General features: G+C 39.8%; 1 protein-coding gene across 1 annotated transcript in view; it reads right to left on the bottom strand.

Annotated features, from left to right (window-relative positions):
* map3k22 (mitogen-activated protein kinase kinase kinase 22) overlaps window positions 1–18,271 on the bottom strand; it is a 36,890-nt gene extending 18,619 nt beyond the window's left edge. The window contains exons 1-5 of the mRNA XM_079260020.1: window positions 17,941–18,271; window positions 9,128–9,207; window positions 8,461–8,505; window positions 1,620–1,729; window positions 127–164 (exon numbers count right to left, since the gene is read on the bottom strand). Coding sequence (XP_079116146.1) covers window positions 127–164; window positions 1,620–1,729; window positions 8,461–8,505; window positions 9,128–9,146 — 212 coding nt within the window. The 5' untranslated portion in view covers window positions 9,147–9,207; window positions 17,941–18,271. The remainder of the gene's footprint in view (window positions 1–126; window positions 165–1,619; window positions 1,730–8,460; window positions 8,506–9,127; window positions 9,208–17,940) is intronic.
* Window positions 18,272–20,278: the final 2,007 nt, after the last annotated feature.

The following is a 20,278-nucleotide window of genomic DNA, read 5'->3' as shown; positions in this document are numbered from 1 at the left end:
GTAGCTGTGATTTCCTCCCTAAAACACAAAATCCCAGGCATGGCAAAGCATAACAAGAAAAGATCCGAGCTACACAGTTAAGGCTTGGACAGGAGTTGAAAAAACAATACACAAGTTCCAACATACCGTTTTTCTCTCTCATGCTCCAGCTTGACTCTTAAATCCTGTTGAGAGGAACAATAACAACAGAGGGGAGTTATGGAAGTGGAAAGTTAAAATGATTCATGGCTGTATGAGAGATTTGGCAAGCTTAATAAATGAAAACGATGAACTGGACAAGAAATAGTGGCAAAAGCCATGGCAATGCATGGCTTCTTTTGCTGGTTTAGTTCTGCAATACAAAGGTATTTTCCTCCAAATCAGCTTCAAGGATGGCACGACACGTTCCACTTTCTGCATTCGCTTCAAAGTCATTACCAAAGGGAGCAGGAATCTGGAGGAGCCTGTAAGTCTGCATGAGGTCATTGTGATAAACTAACACTGTCACCATATCAGTGCAGGAGATTGGGTAAAAAGTAGGGGGTTTACCCCGGCTCGCAGAGGAAAGCAGCGATCGGAGCGGAAACTCTCGCTGCTCCTCACTGTTTGTTTATGTCTCATCATAAACTTTGCTGCTTTAAGAGGTTTTGCCAATTATCATTCCACCAACAAGACCCTAAATGCACAAGGAAACAACTTCTGAGAGCAACACAAGGTGACTAAAGGGTCTAAATGAGACACTGAAGTGTCTCCAGAAAGGAGAAATGATAAACTGTCCAAACTGTGTCAGCTTGTTTTTTTTTTTTTGTTGTTTTTTTTTTTTTGTTTTTTTAAACGTTGCTTGTGTAAATCACCTTTTTGAAAGTGACTGAAATAAGAACTAGCACAGCTTTGATTTATTTCAACCCCCACGCAAATTTCTGCCTGATTAAAATTTCTGCAAAACAAATTTGGAGTCGGATCTGGTAGCGAATGAACTCAATGACACATTAATATCATTAGTGCAACGTGCTTGTACTACACTCAAAATCAGCTGCTTTTTGCCTCATACTCTCCAAAAACTACAGTATAACCTTCATTTGACTTAGACAGCCCACAAACTGTCAGTCTAAAACAGATAGAACAACAGCTGATGTATTGTGACTAAACCTCAAATGACAGATAAGGGCAAAAGAAGCTAGTTAACAAACTGCAACTGGATCAGAGATATTTTAGGATCAAACATTCTCCCAGCTTGAAAGGTGCCTCTTAAAGTTTCTTTGCTCAAATCTGTGTCCAGACTGAACTCATATTAGCCACAAATTAATCTACCAGTAAGCTGAAATTAGTCACTAATTGCTGATTAGCTGGACTTCGATTCAAATGCGCCGGAAAAAAAGTGCACTTTTTAAATTTATTTCTATCGTATGATTAAGAACGATGCAGAAGTAAAGTGCAGAGCAAGATAGCGGACCAAAGAGGCCACTAGTCAGCCCGCTCTGAAACACGCATAATGCAGCTCTGTGCTGTTTGGACAGTCCTGTGTGTAAACCATGTTATTTTTGTACACCTCCAGTTATTTGTCCAGCTATTTTTTGTCTGCAAATGACCAAAGCTTGAGTAAAAGCCCAAATTTGATAGATTTTTTTGGTGATGTCTACCTGTTTGTAGAGTAAAGTTCTGCTCTTGGGCTTGTGGCTGTTGTGCTGAGTGTAGCAGCGGCCCAAAGCAGCCAGGTCCATCATGATGGAGTTAAGCGCCTCCTCGTCGTCTAGGGAAAACAGATACACAGTCGTTACAACCAAACTCCACAGAGATGCTTCTTTATTGTTTAATTTCAGCTCTTAGCTCACTTGACAGGTTGAAATGGGGCAAAAACATGACATTGTTTGTGTTGTGGATGAGCTGAATTCCATCACTTGTCATGTCGAAGCTTGTGTTGGCTCAGATCAGGCAGTGAGGCAACACCTGGTCTGTTACTTCCTGTTCTCATACCATCTGTGGAGTTTCCACTAATGGAAACCATCCTGTTATACCTCACTTACCACATAAGGACTCTTTTTTTGTTTTTTTAATCTATTAAAAAAATAGAAAAAACAAATAAACAAAACAACTAAAAAGTTTTCTCTGCATGGTAAATATGAGGGGAGGAAATCTGATACTGTAGATATGTCTGGCAATGCCGATCACTCAAACTCTGTATTCTTCGTGCAAAAGCTGTAAAGCGGCAAAGATGTTTAATAATGCAAGAGGTGTATCAACTGCACGAGCGCCTGTCACACAGGGCAATGTGGTCGCCTGGAGCTCAGTTATTAAACATGTCGATATTTCATCGCAGATACCACAGGAACAAAATTCAGACAATTACTGAGCCTCTCTTTTGTCAAATCCTCACTAAAGGATAGTCAAAGTGGCGGCAGGCTGAACAAGAAGATCAAGTCAAAGACATGACATATTTCTAATTTAAGCTTTAACCAAAAACACGTCACGTTTACAGTCTTCACTCATATCTTCACATTCATTTTGCAACCAGCAGCGAGCTAAATCTCTCATTTTTCACTTCCCTTCTCCCATTGCACAATTTCTACCACACAAATAAACTGACACACACACCCTCACATGAAAACAGGGCAATCATGCAGATGAGCATGTCAGACATTACCATATCAAGAGACTTTAATGGAACCAATTATCTGAGCGGCGTGCTTATGATAAAAAGAAGAGGTCGTTGACCCCGGCCCCTGTCTGCCTCTCAGATAAATGAGTAATGAGTATATGCATTATTAAAACTCACACATACGCAAGATTTTTTCCTTTTTTTTTTTTTTTTTTTTTTTCTTACTGTGAAACCAGCTTAGGTGTGTGCAATGCAAACAGCACAGACAGGAAAGACCACATGGCTACTTTAAAATGAAATACATCTTTGTGTGTCTCTGTGTGAAAGACCACTGGGATTGTCTGGAGCTGGAAATGGTGAGGCAGCAGATAGCAGATGGGGTCTGAGAGAACATTTGATCTGGTTCTCACTCTACAGCCAGCTGTTGGCTGACAGTAGGCCAGTCTGAGTTCATCCGTGGGTCACAGGACACACAATCAAAAGATCAGTTTACAGATGCACCGATCTGACTTTCTCCCTCTCGCAGTACCTGAACAGCTTATCAAACACCCAGACTCTGTCTCCCGCCAGCTCAGGTCTGATCATCTGAAACCATAAAACTCACCAGGACCATTTTCATAAGAAGTGATGTGATATTAGAAGTCATAGAGGGAAAAAAACTGCCTATCATGGCTGAACTAGCCCTTTACATTTTGCTTAACACGGACATAGACTTGAAAAACAAGGTGCCCCACTGAGGAGATGTTTCCTGTATCTGGTTTCATGTGGTTTCCTCCCCCTGACACGCTCCTTTACGAAAACAGTGGCAATTTCTACGTAAATTCAGTTCCTTTGGGAAAAGTGAGGGTGAACACAGATTCTGATTGATTCTTTAGTTACAGCCTCTTAGGGCAAATATCTGACCCATTTTACACAAAAACTGTATAACTTTGAACAATCTGACACTCATTCATTTGGTTTTTTACAAGAAAAAATTATTCTTAATTAGACTGATTTGTTTTATTTGTGTTAAAAGTCAGAGTGAAAATCCAATTTTATTTTTGTCTAATCTTAAACTATTTACAGCTTTTTTAATTGTACCCACTTACAAACTAAACATTTGTACCATTACATCACCATAAAGTTTTGAGCCCTGTGCCTATTTTATGCCACTGACTGACAGTAGCAAAGACAAAATAGATCAAGTACACCTCTGAAACCACAATTTGTATACTTTTATAGACACAATAAAATAATAAAACTTGTGAGATGTGTGAAGATGCATAAATATCAGTATATGTGCTACAAGTGAAGAATAAATGAAATGCCAGAAAGGAAAAAAGTTTCAGGCATCCATTAAATAAATCTTTAGAAGAACAGAATTAGACAAGTTTTAGTACAAATAGTTCACATCTATTCTTAAAGTCTCTGAATTGGAAGAACTTGGCTCTTAGAAGGTTGAAAATGTCAGAGAAAGTTTGATCTTTGACTAGGTGGACATCTTCAAGCAAACACCTTAGTGTCGGTTACAAAGAGCTAGCATTAGCTAGCATTAGCTAACTTAAGCTGGTGTAGTAGCACATTTATCCCAAAGCTTCACCTATTTGGTGTGCTTATTTTCAATTAAACCCTACATTTCTCTAGAAAACATCTTCCCCAGCAAGAACCAACTTTCAGTTCTGGTCAAAGAAGCTCTGTCTACATTAGCCAGCTAGCTTAAAGTGAGGTCATGCCACATCAGCACAAACACATATGTGGAGGTCTTATTTGACAATCCCAATATAGCAGCTGGAGTGAAGTAAGGAATGCCGTACAACTCTGCATACTCCCTTCACTCTCAGTGAAACTAAATAATGCAGAGTGATAAGAAAAGTTACACCCACTGTTTCTCAACCTCCTGTGCAAACAGTGGAAACAAAGAGAAAAAGAGGGGAGCACTGATCTCTCTGGAGAGAATGATCGATCGATCAAAGTATTGACTGCTTAATTGTGTCACGATTGGCAACAAATTCATTATATTAACCTCTGGTCATGTTTGCCTAATGAGAACATTATAATTTATGAAAACACTGATAACTACAACAGACAAGTCACCTTTGGTACCTCCCGCCCTGACCGTGTTTAAGAAGTAAAGCACATGAAGAAAAAGAAGAAATCTTAAAATCCCACCTAAGCATATAAACAACACAAACTTCCATAGGCAAAGTGATAGAAGGTAACTTTCCTCCATCACCCTGCAGTTTTACTCTGAAAACTCCCTGTTCCAGCTAACAAAGGAGGTCGGACTTGTAATAATGTATGCTGCCAGCAGCAATGGACGACTAACCGCTCAAATTAAGCCTGTCCTCTTGGAACAGGAAGGAAGTGAATCACTGTCTCTGCTCTGAATACAGAGCTGGACAAATCACATTATTACTCCACATCGCATCAGGAAATGAATGGAGTTCTGATTGACTCAGGACACGAGGGCAAACAGTGGAAACAATGCCACGTTGATTACATGATTCTAATGAAATATGCAGATTTCTGTTTTGCTACTTTTCTCGCAAATGACTTATTTATTTTTTTAATGAGCATCGAGCTCTACCTGATTATCGTTTCCATTAACGCCTCATTTTACCATCAATTCTTCAGTGAATCAGTTGATTATTTGGAGCACAAAATATGATGATAAAAAGTCCGAACTTCTGACAAGAAGTTTAATCTTTTTCATTTAAAATAGACAGTGGATGGCAAATTTAATAATTTTGTATATCAGAGCTGCTTAATCAATCCTGCAAAAGTAAATCAAATTCAACAGGAACTCTTGCAAACACCTCCTCTACCTGCACCCTTCATTATCACTGCCTCTCTCTGGTGACGTGTCATTTCAACTCTGCCTCCACTGCCCCAGAGCTCCAGACTACCCTGGTGCACTCGCAGTCAAGGATACAAAACAAACAGAGGCCTGCACGTGTATTTCTGTGTGTGTTTGTGAGTGCTTGTGTGTGTGAGGCCTGTTCTGTAGCCTATGGATAATAGCAGTGAGGGAAGAGTGTGAGAGTGTGCTGGTGACTGGGGCAGTGAGAGTGTGAGAAATGCGTGGTGCTGCACAGAGCTGGTCTATAAATGAAGCTATTACATCACACAGGCCTGGTCCACGGCCACTGCCGGGCTGAGGCCAGCCAAGGCTAACCACCAGCACAGTGGAAAGCGACCAGCTTACACACCAACAGCGCATCTCTGCCAAAACAGCCTCATGAACTGGGTTCAGCAGCTTTGGGGACGCCATGCGATCCAGAATTATTTCCAGCATTTGGACGGGTTGTGATACCTGCAGTTCACTTCCTGAGCTTTGTGTTGCTTTCTGGGCAACATGTGACTAGCATAAGAAAAGGGGGAATTCCAGGAAGCAGGGCAGAATGAGCAACATTACACAATAAAAGACTGATTGCAGGACATTGCATCATCACTCTGCATCTTTTTCTTGTCTCTGGCTGACACTGGGAACTGTGAAAGTGGCAGGAGATGAAATGGAACAGGAACTCCAATCCAAGACAACTGATATTAAAGGAGACAGTCGGCTGAAAGGGCCGTTCAACCTGAAACAAGTGCAGCTAAAGTTGTTTGGAGAGGAAGTTGCAGGCACAGACTACTGCTTCTTGTTGGTTTAGAGAATAGCTCTGGTTTTAAGACACCAGTGCTGCAACTCGAAAGCCAAGAGAGTGTAAGAACCAACAAGGCAACGGCTGTGAGTTTGAATGAGCCAAGCTGCCTCAGTGAAGACACTGAGGGGATTTCCTGATGCCGAGAGACACATCATGGCAAAGGCATTCAGTAGGATTAGCAGCTGGAGCCAAATGTGTCCTCATGCTGCAGCGGCAGTAAGGTCCAATTTCTGACGCAGAACACACACAAAGAGGCACACACGCCTGTCATCATAAGTGAAGTGCAGAAGAAACATACATCTCTGCATATCGTGCTGTTTGCTGAAACTGCGGTGCAGTCAACACCTAATTCAACACCTAATGGATGTAATGTTTAAACCCTTAAGGTTAATCTTTCGCCAAGAGTAAAAAATCTGATGTAATGCAAAGTATTGTAGGTGTGTGACCATAGTTGTGCAATTATTGTTTGCACAAGGTTTGTACTCAAAGTTTTGACAGAGGGGGAATGTTTCTATTTAATATGAAGGCTGAGGCATTCCTTCCCTAAGCCTGAAACTGCATTCATTACCCCTCCTGTAATGGAAAGGTAATGTAATGGAAAGGAGTTCTTGGCAAACATGCACATTTGCTTTTTGAAGAGAGACATTTTTGATACTTCAAGGCCTATTTATAGTATTTTCACTGGAATGTGTGGTAAATATAACACATACAAGGAAAACAAGGACAATTTTGGGCACATTCACATCAGCCTTTTGATTTGAATCAGTCTGTGTACTCGGAAAGTCCACTTGGTTTGGGGAAATTTGAATTTGCAATACGAAATCCCAATTGGATCGAAGAAGCAGACTCAGTCTGTTTCCAATGGACCAAATGCAGGAAATAGACTGCAAACTAAGTGCATTGTAGGTTTAGCGCACAACCAAAACATATGTGTGTGGAATAATAGAGGGTTTTGGTCCATGAAAAAAATTTCCAAATCTTCTTGGTCAATGTCAAACAGCTTGTTCTACAATTGACTGCTGTTCAGGCACTTTATTGGCAGCTGATGAGCAGCATCTGTGAGCTCAGACCTCGTTACAATGGAGTGTTGGATGTCTGCTTTGAGCATGCCATCAACAAATTGAAGTTTAATGGAGGATGTTAGCTAAAGGCCTTAAAACTGGCATCTCAAGAAGACGACAACACGTGAAAATACACCCAAACCCTATCAGCACTTATGGAACCAGAGGCAGCAATATATTGAGATGGGGATTCTGCAACCAGTGGCAATGCCATATCGCCACAGCCTAGGACTAAACTCTGGTCACTAAGATGACAAAGCTCACTCCCACAGAGCAGGATTTATCTGAGACAACCTACAGAATTTGGGGAGAGAAGACAAAGAAATGGCTTGCCAAAAAAGATTTTGACCTCAACCCCATTTAACACAACCACATTGGCTGACTTGCTACAAACACTGGTTGAAGAATGGGGTATCAACCCACAGCAGTGTGTGAGACCAAACTGGTTACCAGCATGAGGAAGAGGTGCCAGGCAGCAGAGGTTGTACCATCATTTCTTGGCTATAAGCAGCTAGTTTTTTCGCACAATTTAAATCCTGCGGCCTAAACAACGTTGTAGCTAGTTTATAGATTTTACTGACTAACGAGTCATTTTGTTCTTCAAATGACCTCACACAAGAATCAAGAATAGCAGAACAAATTATTCCCTCTTGAAGTTAGCATAGTTTATCGTATCTTAACTTGGTTTGGCAAAAAGACAACAAACTGTGTTACCCATCACACAAATTTATTTTCCATACAAATGAGCCAATATTTAAAATGGAAAGAAAAAGACTTTCCAGAGGTGTAATTTTTTTTTTTTCAGGAAGCATTGTTACAACAAAGAATAAATCCACCAAGCATTAATTTCCTAATCTATATGTGCTCAGTTCAGTTCTCAGGGTGCTTAGCACAATGTAGTTTATCTTAATTTGGCTCAGCATAAAATCTAATGGTTAGCAGCTAAAAGTTAGCTGTGCAAAAGTTTTGTTAATCTGTCTGGGCTCGCTGAAAAACCAAGAATTTAAAAGGTAGCTAAACTTTTTTTAAATTTGTTTTAGTAATCCTTTTAAAAGGGTAACACTTTGATTAAGGAACTATTTAGGTCCATACAAACCATATCTACCTTATATACGCTTTATGAAAAAAGAAAAAAAAAGATGTATAATGCGATACCTCTGACTTAATCGACACTTGTGTTTCATTTTTGTGTATTTACCTTGTGTGTTCCTGTGCTGTCCAGGTCCATTTTGGAGACCGTCATCTGTAGAAAAAAATAAAGAACATAGTTTTGGATCACACTGGAAATAAGCTGCGTTATGAATACTGGTCATGCACATGGGTTCTCCACAGAAAGAATGGCCAAAAGATATTGGTCTGATATTGTGGGTTTTGTTTACACAGCAACCGGCTGAAACTCTTATAACTTCTATGTCTTGCACACACACACTTATACCACAAGATAAAACATATTGTTTAGCTGGCATTGTATGGTGCAACACTAAATGTGGATGGCTACGTGACTTTTTTTTTTTCGCGGAAGTAGGAGTGGATGAGTGTGCTCACAAGTACTCCTACTCTGTTTATTTTCAGTTCCATTTCAGTGGTGTAAAGATTAATAAAGGTACTTCACAAGTATTTTGTGTATTATCCATGTCTGTGTGGTATATAGTGCCAGCCTTTCAGTTCCAGGTAAGTTTCCACATGCAATCACTTTTTAAAATCTTTCAAAAAAATCACTTTTTTGAGGAAAACCCCACACTTTTTCTTGCCCCAGTGAGCATCATTTTCAACCATATTGCTCTTTCTGAGGTGTGTGTGTGTGTGAATGCACACATTTCAGTACGTACACATTTTACAACTACCTCTTTTCAAACATTACTCACCCATATCTACTGTCATCATCAGGAAGTGACCTTGTTGAACTTGAGCACAGAGCTCAACTTCTCTCGGAAAAGATTTCACCCTGAGAAACAAACAAAGAATACAAAGTTACATTTTTAACATTCACAAACATTTTTACACAAACATTTTCACCAAGATGAAGGAACCACATTTGTTATACAAGTACAACATAATGTTTGACTGGCAACTCTCACCATTAAAATGATAATGTGCATTTGTAACAGGACATCAGTGGCAACACCAACACAAAGCTTAATTTCCCTGCTTTTGTTATTCATATTTTAAAAAATTCTTTAACACGCTCTCTTGAGATAAGCATTTTTTTTCTGAAATATATAAAATAATCCAAGAGCTGCATTTAATACTGGTAACTCCAGTCTTTTTTTTTTTGATGCTGTGAATTGCCACGTTTAAAATGCACCATCAGAGGGAGAATTTTTTTGCATTTGATCATGGAGGACATTCATGACACAGCAAGGCAGTAGGTGTGAGTGTTTTCAACAGCAGTTCCCTCAGGTGAAGACCGTTTGCTTTGGAAAAAGAAAACAAAACAATGCAAATTCCTTCTTTGAGCATTTAGTTACTGACAGAAGAGCAGAAAATCAGCAGTGTCGTCCATGACAGAAGAATTATTTTCTTCTCACGGTACGTGCTTCACTGTTCACAACCAAATAAATGGCCAAAGAGAAAACTTGGCCGTTTTAAAAGACTTTTACATTAAAACCTGACCTGCTAGCAGATTTTTCTCACACAAATGCTTTGGGAAACATTTTGTTTCTTCTTTGAATGCAAAATTAGAAAAAGAGGAAGAGAAACTGCAGAAACAGCTGCACTTCTGTGTTGTGGTATTGTGGTTATGAGCTACTTTGCTCCACATTTACAGCATCAATCGAAGGTTCATATTGATTTTTCTGGAAAGATGATATGTAGGCTGGATCTTGAGACACGTGGGTTATTCTGGGGATGTTTTAGTATTAAGGTTTTAGCTAATACTAACCAATAAACTGTAATGGAACAGAAACAGTTACAGCGGCTAATGACTGCTTGTTGCTACAAAAAACACAATGACAGCTACTGTCGTCAGTGGCTGAAGTCTATCACGTACGATGTCACGGAAGCAAACATTTGATGCCAGTACTGCAGAAAAAAACCCCTCTCTTCTACTGTCGGAACAATATTTTATGCTTCATTTTGCAACGAACCACACACATTCATATGATCAACTGCTCATCCCTATTTAAAAGCCAAGCACGTCACTATCAATGGGAGATAGTGAGAGCACCTTCATACCTCATTTACACCTCAAAGCAACAGAAAACAGACAAACTAATCAAAATTAGAAAAGAAAATCCAATTTCCCTGACAAATGTAGCTTCTCAAAGTTGCTTGGCTTTCTCCGGTGTTTACGCCGCATGTTTCTAAGTCAAACAGCACCGTGTATGGTATGCATCAATGATCCAGCTGCTCTGCAGAGACATAAACACTTTCTGCTTTTGTCTTAGCCAGAAAACATATCATAAAAGCAACCTGAAGGGTACAGTCACAGGGTTCAAACAGAGTTTGGATAGGATTACACAGAGTCAGTGCTTGTAAGTAATGATATGCGATTTAAATGTAATATAACAAACAGGCATGCTTCAGTAGGCCGAATGATAATGTAGGCAAACTTGAATCAGGAAGTGGTTGTTAAAAAGGTGGCATAGATGCAAAGGGAAAGAAATATGTCACAGCTAAGCTCTGTATCAGGCTGTGCTTGTATGCTGCTTTTGACCACACATGAAAGAAATGAAGAACAGCAACAAGACAGGTGGCCCTCCAGCACCATGCCACCCAGTCTGTTGATGCTCCACACACACATACACACAGGAGCCTCAGTCCTGAGCCAGCAAGTCACCAGATGGCCCATCTGTTTCGCCCCTCTGTCCAGAATGATGCCAGGCTAGTGGTGGCCACTGATCGCCAGCCCAATTCTCCTCACACTTCTTGGCGGACGGGCAATATGACAGCCCTGCTTGTTGAGGATCAAATGGTAAATCACAACCAGTTCCTGTTGCTCAGCAGCAGTGCGTCCTCAGTGAGAAGACTGCCTGTCAAGTGTGTGTAAGGCAAACCTGCTAACGCTATGCACATCCAGGAGTGTTCAAACATACCTTACTGTCTAATGTGGCTAAAATCACCTAAAGGGCTCTTGTTTCAAACAACTTGCAGTTCATTTAGAAAAGACAAGAAGAGGACAGAGCAGGATGAGAGTTGAGGTGAGGCAGGTGAATGAAATAAAACATAGTGAATAGTGATAAATATATATATATATATATTTTTTTTTAAAGCAGAGTCAAAATCCTAAAAGCAAACTGCATTTTTTTGTTTTTTATTTGTGGAAAGACTGAAAGGAGATTGCAGCCAAGACTACACAAGTCAGCATGTGTATGCTTGTGTGCACACACTGACATCTTTCAGCTCTTACATCACTCCATAACCAAGTAAACACCGTGACGTTGGACTTCGTCTCCAAGGGAAACACTATCCTTTTAGACCAGAGAACTGTTGGGTTTGCTCTCCAGCTGCCTGCTGGTCTCAGCTGTATGAACTCATGTCTTACATCACTCATGTGGAGTCCCAGAGAAGTCCCCATTTCAGGGGTCAAGCTCTAAAAGTTTTGGGGTTCATTGGGTTTTCTCTGTCCATCAGACACCAGAACAGACAATCCAAAAGACAATTGCAGCTTTCAGTAAGTGTCGATCTATGGAAGATATGCAGAGTGTCCGTTTGTTGCTCCCTTGGCGCAAAAAGCTGATTTTCATTGGAACCAACTGTGGAAAATCCATGTTGACAGTTAACTTTTTCTTGGAAAATCTGCTTCTTATCAATGACAGGGTGGCTCCAACTAAGTGACCAGCCTGTAGTCATTCACGAGAGCGCTTTGACATTTTAAGAAAAACTCTGACTCTCTTACTTGCAGAGCGTTAAAATAGGAAATGAATACCCCTCCGATATCGGCACAAGTATGGAACTAAAACAAGGAGTGGCTCATTTTGATTTGACACGGAGATTTGAAAAACATCCAAATTGAAGATAAAGTCTTAAACATTTTTTTCTTTCATCATCAAATAGGATAATGTGAAAAGACATGGATCATCTGGATGGTAGTGGAAGGCCTTAAAAAAAAAAAAAAAAAAAAAAGATGGTAGTGGAAGTCAACACATCCAAACTGACATTAGACCGAAACCATTTGCTGCTGTCTGAACATATTTACATGTGTCTGATGTGATAAGATCAGGTGAAAATACAGGTTGTAACGAGGCCTCACACAATGCAGGCCAGACCTGACGTCACAAAACCAGTGGGCTGCCTGGATGGCCGCTCAGTCAGGAAATGAAGGGTGATTAGTGAGCCATAGCTATTTAGGTGACTTACTCTTTTTGAAAAAGGTCAGCGCTGGGGGTGTCGTGTCTGATGAACACTTGCCAAAAACTGAGCTGTGGCCACCCAACATGAGTCAGAAGGGTCACACTTGCAGATTCTGGGAAGTAAGACAATACAGTGTGTCGTCTTGCTCACTAATAAGTCCACTGACGGCTTTCTAAGCTGGGACACCCTTGAGGACCTGGTGTTGAGAGTGTGTGGGCGGGAGAACATCACTCCATGTATGGGCTTAAGTGCTCATTTATCTTAACCTTGGCTCCCCTTGCTTTGTCTCGCAGGATTTATTTCTGAGAGGAGATCCAAGCTTTTCAATGAGATAGAAGGCTTAATGACTCTTTCCTACAGCACATCAAGAGAGTTCTTCCCATCGTCTGGCACAAAATCCATGTTTTACTTCAAATAAAGGATTCTTTCTTTTTTTTAGGTGAAGTCATTACTCATACAGCTGGGTTTAGCTCAAGTTGACAGAAAGGCAACAATAACTTAAAAAAATGTGTATATATATAGTTACACAGGCATGCTGCGGAGCACATTTGAATGCATAAAATACTGAAGCATGAAGCACATTCGTAAGAGTGAAAAACTGAAGTTAAACAAAAAATTATTTAAAAAAAAAACAAACATAATTGTGACCACTTTTTCTACTGCAACACTGAGATGATAAGAGAAGAATTTAGCATTGATAACAAGACAGGAAAGACTCTACTCAGCATTACATCTAGAATCCAGGCTGAGGTTGTTGCCAGAGTCTAACTGAGCCTTATTGATTGCCATGTCTTTCACTTAATGAATTCATCATCCTCTAATAGATACTTTCAGCAGAATAATTTGCCGTGTCATCGAGCTCATTTCATACTTAGTACAGGGAAAACTCTCTGAAATCCAAAAGCCTGTAAAGTTACCAGATCTCAGTTAAATATAACTTTCAGATAGTGGTGATAAGAGATTAGGGTGCCATCTGCCAATCTGCAGTAAATGCATGATGCTGAACCAAAACATCTAAGGGAGAAAATGTTGACAATCTCATTTTGGCTCGGTTAGAACCAGAAAACGGTTTGCATGTCAGCCAAATTTCTGGCACGACTGGTCAACCACACTGACATAGACCTCACCTAAAAATCTCAGCCTTTATAGTAAAATGCCATCATCTTTCATTAGGACTGGCCTGCAACTCACAATTTTTCAAAAATTATTCTGTGGATTATTATTCTAACATGGCAGAGGTGTTGTTTCACAGAATAATATGGGAAGTCTTTCGTCTGGAAAAAGGCAGGTGGCTGGATAAAGCATCTCTCTTTCAAAACCACAAGTAAAATTCAACCAACTAAAAAAACTCACATTAAATTAAACAAGCAACCATTGCCCATTGTCTTCACATCTGTAGTTAACATTACTAATGGATCTGAACATTTGGTTTTTTCAAAATCATAGCATCAGAATCAGAATCATTTATTGTCCCAGCACAACAAAATTATGCCAATCTGGTTTCAAACATGAAGCACTGGAATCTACGAAGATGCAATAGCAATGTGACAATAAAATAATAATTATCTTGTAATAATTATCTTTTTCCACTTAATTTATATCAGGTGTGTTGAAGAGGGAAACATCTAAAACCCTGGTAGATAGTAGTCCTCAAGATTTTAGTTTGTACCCCAAAACACACAAAAAAAACCCATTACTGTTGCAAGTTAGATTTATTTCAAGTTTAAAAGCAAAGTAGCTTACTGCATTTATGATAGTGAACATTATCCAACAGCCTGTGATTATACTGCCGTTATAAGTCTATTAACCTTGTGCTGGTTTTTGCTTTTACTTAGTTTTATTTGTCTTTATGTTATAGCTGTTTTAAGTTTTTATGTTTCATTGCCAAGCACTTTGTGATATTTACCTTGAAAAGTGCGATGTAAATAAACATTTATTTACTTACTTACTTAAGCTAGCTGTAGCTTAGCTGCCAGCTAGCAGCATGTGATTATGCTGTAGTTAAAAGTCTATTAACCTTGGGCTGGTTAAGCTAGCAGCTATGCTACAACTGCTAGCTTAGTTCAAGTTCGATCCTGTAGTTGTAAAATTAGGTTCTGAGAAAAGCATGCAACATTATCAAATATAATGTTAACAGTTAGCATTGGGTTCATGTATCCTGTTCTTCTACAGTGCCATTCAAAGGACACAATAGTAGTAATTGGACAAAGTGGTTTAATTATATCTCAAATAGTGGAGCTGGATGCATTATTCTAACTCCATCCAATCAGACTCCAGTGTAAGGGGATCCATTTCAGAGAAACTAATGGCTCTATTAGCACAGAGATAAGTTGATCTGTCTGAGAACCCTCATCATCCATGCAACACTAGCTAAAAATAGCCAAATGAACAAGTTATTCTCCTGTTGTCGACAATACACCTACTCCCTGGATCACCACAACCATATTCTCCAACAGAAGGGAATCTGTGTGATCTGTAAAATAAGCCATGTTTTTCATTATGAGATGACTTGCTGTTACAAGCACATTCACTCATTGTGTTTCTCCACCCAAATGGAGCCAAGCAGAGACGTAGTTTATTCACGTCAATCCATTTCACAAGGCAGTGTTTCAAAAACAGCTGTAGTTCACAAGGACGCAAGAAGCTCTTTCAGCTTCACCACCAGGTAGCTTATCTATGTATATCTGCCTTTTATGAGACTGAGTGATTGTGACAGTAAAAATCTAACAAAAAAATTAAAAGCCTTTTTCATGGCACAATTTCTCCCCTGTCTGTTCTGCAAACTACATACTCATTTAAATCCTTATTTATACATTAATATAAGACATTGGCAGCAGGCAGACGTGAAAAACTGTGGCGACTGATCTGTTGCAGTATTTTACATAATGACATACATACACTTGTCCTCTGTGTTACTGCATGAGCCACCCTGACTATATGTTGTCTATCCGGTTATCCTTGCAGCCTCAGGCTCCACTGCTGATCATGGCATTGTATTTACGGCCAGACAGGCCGTGCAGACAAAGCTCAATTGGGACAACTTCCTCTGAGTTTCTAGAGCGGCGGGGGCTGGACTTTTCCAGATAAAGTGTGGTGACCCAGACTGACTCCATAGAGCACTCAGACTGTTTCACTTTGTTCACATTCAGTCCTGTTGTTCGGGCAGTTTGTGCAAAGTAGTAATAAAGAACCACTTATTGCAATTAACATGCTCTGTTTTATGTCCAGAAGCACATTATTTTTTTACTTCACACACGTCTGTCTACCATAAAGATCTGAATCCTGCAGAAATTCTGGATCCTCTGCCTGCTCCTTACTTCCTCTGACTCTCTCAAGGAGCCAGTCAACCAGTTAGCACAACACAACCTCAGAACCAGTAATCTGTAAAGCAAACAGATGTATTTCTACAAAAACAACAGTCACACACTCCTGGCTGGTGGATTGTTTACTTACACCAGTCTAGCCCTCCTATATTAATGATGTCATCATGATTAAAGCTCAGGTCTTACTGGTAATCCCAAACCAATGGACAAAAAGTCAAACTCACTAAAACTTTGTCTACAAATGAGTGCTGAATCAGTTTGCTACATTGGATACACTGGACTTATGATGACTATGCTGATTATGATACGTCATCAATGTCCTGATAAAACAGGTCCTGAGCTTTAGCAGGACATCATCCCTCACTTCTGGACCTCACTGTGTCTCTGCAAAGATGGTTTTTAAAATGAACTTGGATGCAAAAAGACAGATTAATAAGGGTACTGCAATGAAAGTGGAAAGAAATAAGCCAGATAGTATCCAAATTTGGAAATGTGAAGATTGAAAAACTTTTAATCCAAGCTTTATGACTCTTCTTTTTCTTTCCACAAAAGCATCTCTGCTGTGCATGTCTTTACCAGTGATTTATTGTGTCTAATGACTTAAAATCAAGCCTTCGGTTTTCTACTCAAAAGGCAACATCTTGAAGAGAGTTTTGAGGAGAATATAATGATTCACTCCACATGATTCATTGTAACCTTTGACCAGCAGCTCTCTGGTCAGTGGGCGTCTGGCAAGTCGTCAAGCTTCTGCATATCCAGCATATGATAGCGCAGCTTCACAATCCTTCCAGAGCAGACAGCATGAAGGAACCAAGGTCATGTTCGCTCTCATTATAACGCTCAGCTAATGACTTGCATGGAAACTAGTTCTGAGATGTGACAGCAGGATGTTAAAGAGTTATCATTCCTTTAAGCAATCTGTTGGGGAGTAAGAACGTGGCTTGTTTGAAAGGAATCTCAAACACATGATGCATTTCTATTTACTGCTCTTAAGAAGTAAACACACCCTAAAACTCTCTTCCCATCAACTACTCCTGCAACAAGTCAACGTTTACTCTTCTTGCCACTTTCTTCATATGTCCAATCATAATACCATTAATAATCACTTCATCTTTCTGTGGTGGCATTTACTGTGGGATCCAGTGTTATTATCAGCTCAGTGGATTGTTTTATCAGAGGCACACCAACTCCTATCAGTGGGCGGTTTCCACCTGACAATTTGGCTCCTGCTTTTATGGTTGTTCCTGAGCCCGGGGGCCTGCCAAAGCACTGATAAACTCATCCATCAGTTTGCTGCTCTGGCTCCGTCTTGTATCTCAGGCTGATTTGATCAGATGAAGTTGATGGCTTGATTAAATTCATTTGGTACATGGTCTCAGAGATTCGCCGCCCTCAAATACACATGTGGAGCGCAGCATCCTTGTCACTTTTACTTTACAATGGCCTCAGCATGAACCCAAAATCTTTGAAAATGCAATGACCAGATTAAAGAGGGAAGAGGAAGACCGTTTAGATGGATGGTAAAAAAAAAAAAATAAGTGTGAAGCAGTTTTAAAGATTCAGCCAGTTTAGCTGGTGATTGAAAGTCAGAGAAGTCATGGAGGAATTACAACAGGTCATAAGTCTGCAAGCTTGCAATGACGACTTTCCAGAATTCAGTCCCACCTATAGATGCCAATGCCATCTAATATTAAAACTATGTGTTATTATCACAATGCACTCTGAACAAGTTTAACTTCATTTTTTTATTAAGAAATACTGATAATGAATCAAACATTATACCTGCCTTCTGTACCCTGAGCTTCTCCATATTCACATCTACTAAAGAAACAGTGGCATTAACACCTATTGGGATGTCCAACCAAGTGTTTTCACTTCCCAGAAGGCCTGTAAAGTAAGGCTGCAGCCAGCAGGTTGCTGCACATGCCTCTATTCTGATTTGTTACCGCATCAATTCCGACACTGATCATTAATTTTATCATTTTACTGTCCAGGCGTTGAGACTGCTGCAAAACAGGAAACTGTAAAAGCAATGGGAAGAATTCTTTTTCTTCAAATCTTACCTCGCTGTGTGAATGTGTCCATGTTCCTGTTATGAATGCAGGATTACTGAAGCTGGTTGGGTTTTTGTGCTGCAATTTAAAACAGTTGAACAGCAGAGAGAGACAAAAAAAATTCCAAACAGATGCAGAGCAAATCTTGCCGAAACAGTGGGCTGAAATCCGGAAACTGCGCTCAGTACTGAAGCGCAGAAACAACCTGAACAAGCGCTACTTTAGGAAGAAGGAGCTTCAAAGGTGCATAATCCAGAACGAGAGGTCGCGTTTTCCCGACGGAATAAACTACAACGGCAGATGGGATGCAGGGGAAAGTTTTTGCGACCTGCGCTTTGCTTGTCTCAACACACACTACACAACTGAGAGGCTGAGTTTTTTTTTTTCCCGTGGAGTCGAGCTTCTGATGTCAGCAACAACGTGAGCTTCAGGAAGTAGTGACGCTGTCCGGTGGTGCGTTGCCATGACAGCGGCGTCAAACTGGTAGAATTGCTGCCTCCTAGTGGACGCCTGTGGGAAATACAGGCCTTCCAGCCAACTCTGCTCTGGAAATCTCAAGTAGCACAAACTAACTAAAATACAGTTTTGCTATAAAACGGAAACTTAAAAGTTTGTTTAATATTTGTTGAATAAGTTTTAATAGGTTGAGCCTTGACCAGATGTTTCTGACTGACTTCTTGTATAAATCATGGTTGATAGAGTGAATTCAATTGAAAAAATTCCCAGAAGAGACTCCACTTTTAAGCAACACCCAGTCTGCATTTCTTCCCTGAAGAAGCTCAGTCTTTAATCCAGAAGGGTTAAAGACTGAGCTGCAGATTTTTAAGAGTCTTCCCTTTTACTATTCAGTCCACTTTGTGTAATTTGCAAGAGCAGCTCTGTGCATTTTAGGGCCTTTAATATCACAAACAGTACGCTCATATCAATCAAGCAAAGCTAGTAAAAATGGTGGCACAATATGGCCGCTGTCACGTATGTGGACCTGCTGAAAGTAGATATAAATGCATCTTTCTAAAAACAAGAAAAACCAAAACAGTTCATTTTAGTTAAGTGATTAAATATGAATAATTACACAGTTAGTGATATAAATGATATACTAAATATTTCTGTCAGTGGCTTTTGCTTTTGTTACAATCTGCACCTTTAAATAAAAGGCTCCCCTTTATTTCAACTCAGTGCTCTTTCAGGCTTTTTCTTTGTTCATGCCAACTATCCGCAATGTGCGTTTTGGAGCTGCCATAACAATGTAAAATTTATTTACTTTTAGACAGTAACAGTGTGTTGCAGCAGCTGCAGAAGATAACAGGCCTGTGTTTGTTTTTGTTTTGTTTTGTTTTTTTCAAAAATCAAATTCCTCTTGTTTGATGGTGACAGTTTGGTGTAAAGGACCTGTAAGTAGTTATGACCATCTTATCAAATTTGACATTATCTTGGTCCATTACGACATACTGTGTGTTTAGTCAGGCTAATAAGTGCTGTGAAACATTCATTTATATGTTGGCACTAAACAGATACCAGCTGCTGTCAAGTATGGATGATAGTAGGCCAAGAGACATTGGTAAGTTTGCATACATCAGAACCACTTGATGAAACATTTAATGGGTTTATCAATCTTTTTCTGACTGAATTTTTACAATGTGTTGATTACAGAAAACCACTGTCGGGACAGCATATGGCAGCAGCATTTTCCCTGATAGTGATTACTTCATCAATTCCTATACACTTCATTGTTTGTACAGTGTTTCTGCTCATTCCTAATCTCAGTGGGTTCACGTAACTGTGTCTGTCAAGCATCAACAAACCCTCTCTTGCCTAGAAATAAAGTTTGGATGGCTGATATTTTAAAAAAAAGAAAGAAAAACAAAAACATCATGTTTACTAAATCCCATCAAATTCCTCAAAGGCAAAGCTCCTCTGCAGATGCTCTGTCGTGATTCAAATCTGTGTACAACAAACAGGAATGTTTAAAGCTGTCCAGTCAGCACAAAAATTATCTGATGGAAGGAAAAGTGATGCCACAGAGGAAATCATTGACTGGGCTGTTTTAGCCACTCGTTGCTTTCACATTGGCCTTCTGCAGCCTAGAAAGGAGGCTACCTAAGAACAACAATTTTTTCATAATATGCACCAAAAAATGCAACCTGCTGAATAATGAATGCTCCACTGACCTTGGCCCCAGCATCCCTTGCCTTACATTAGTTCCTCACAGCAGTTTTCTTGTGATCAGTCAAGCCCTTGTTCTGTGTAGGACTGCTTGAGTGCAATGAATTTCAATTGGAAATTTGCATACCTCTATGGATTTGCAGTGCTTGCAGATGTCTGTACTGCTAAACTGTGCTGAAGATGA

This window comes from Telmatherina bonti (genome assembly GCF_933228915.1).
Source record: "Telmatherina bonti genome assembly, chromosome: 20".
In the NCBI taxonomy this organism is placed as follows: Eukaryota; Metazoa; Chordata; class Actinopteri; order Atheriniformes; family Telmatherinidae; genus Telmatherina; species Telmatherina bonti.
The sequence above is the reverse complement of the archived record's forward strand: the minus strand, read 5'-3'. Positions and strand labels throughout refer to the sequence as shown.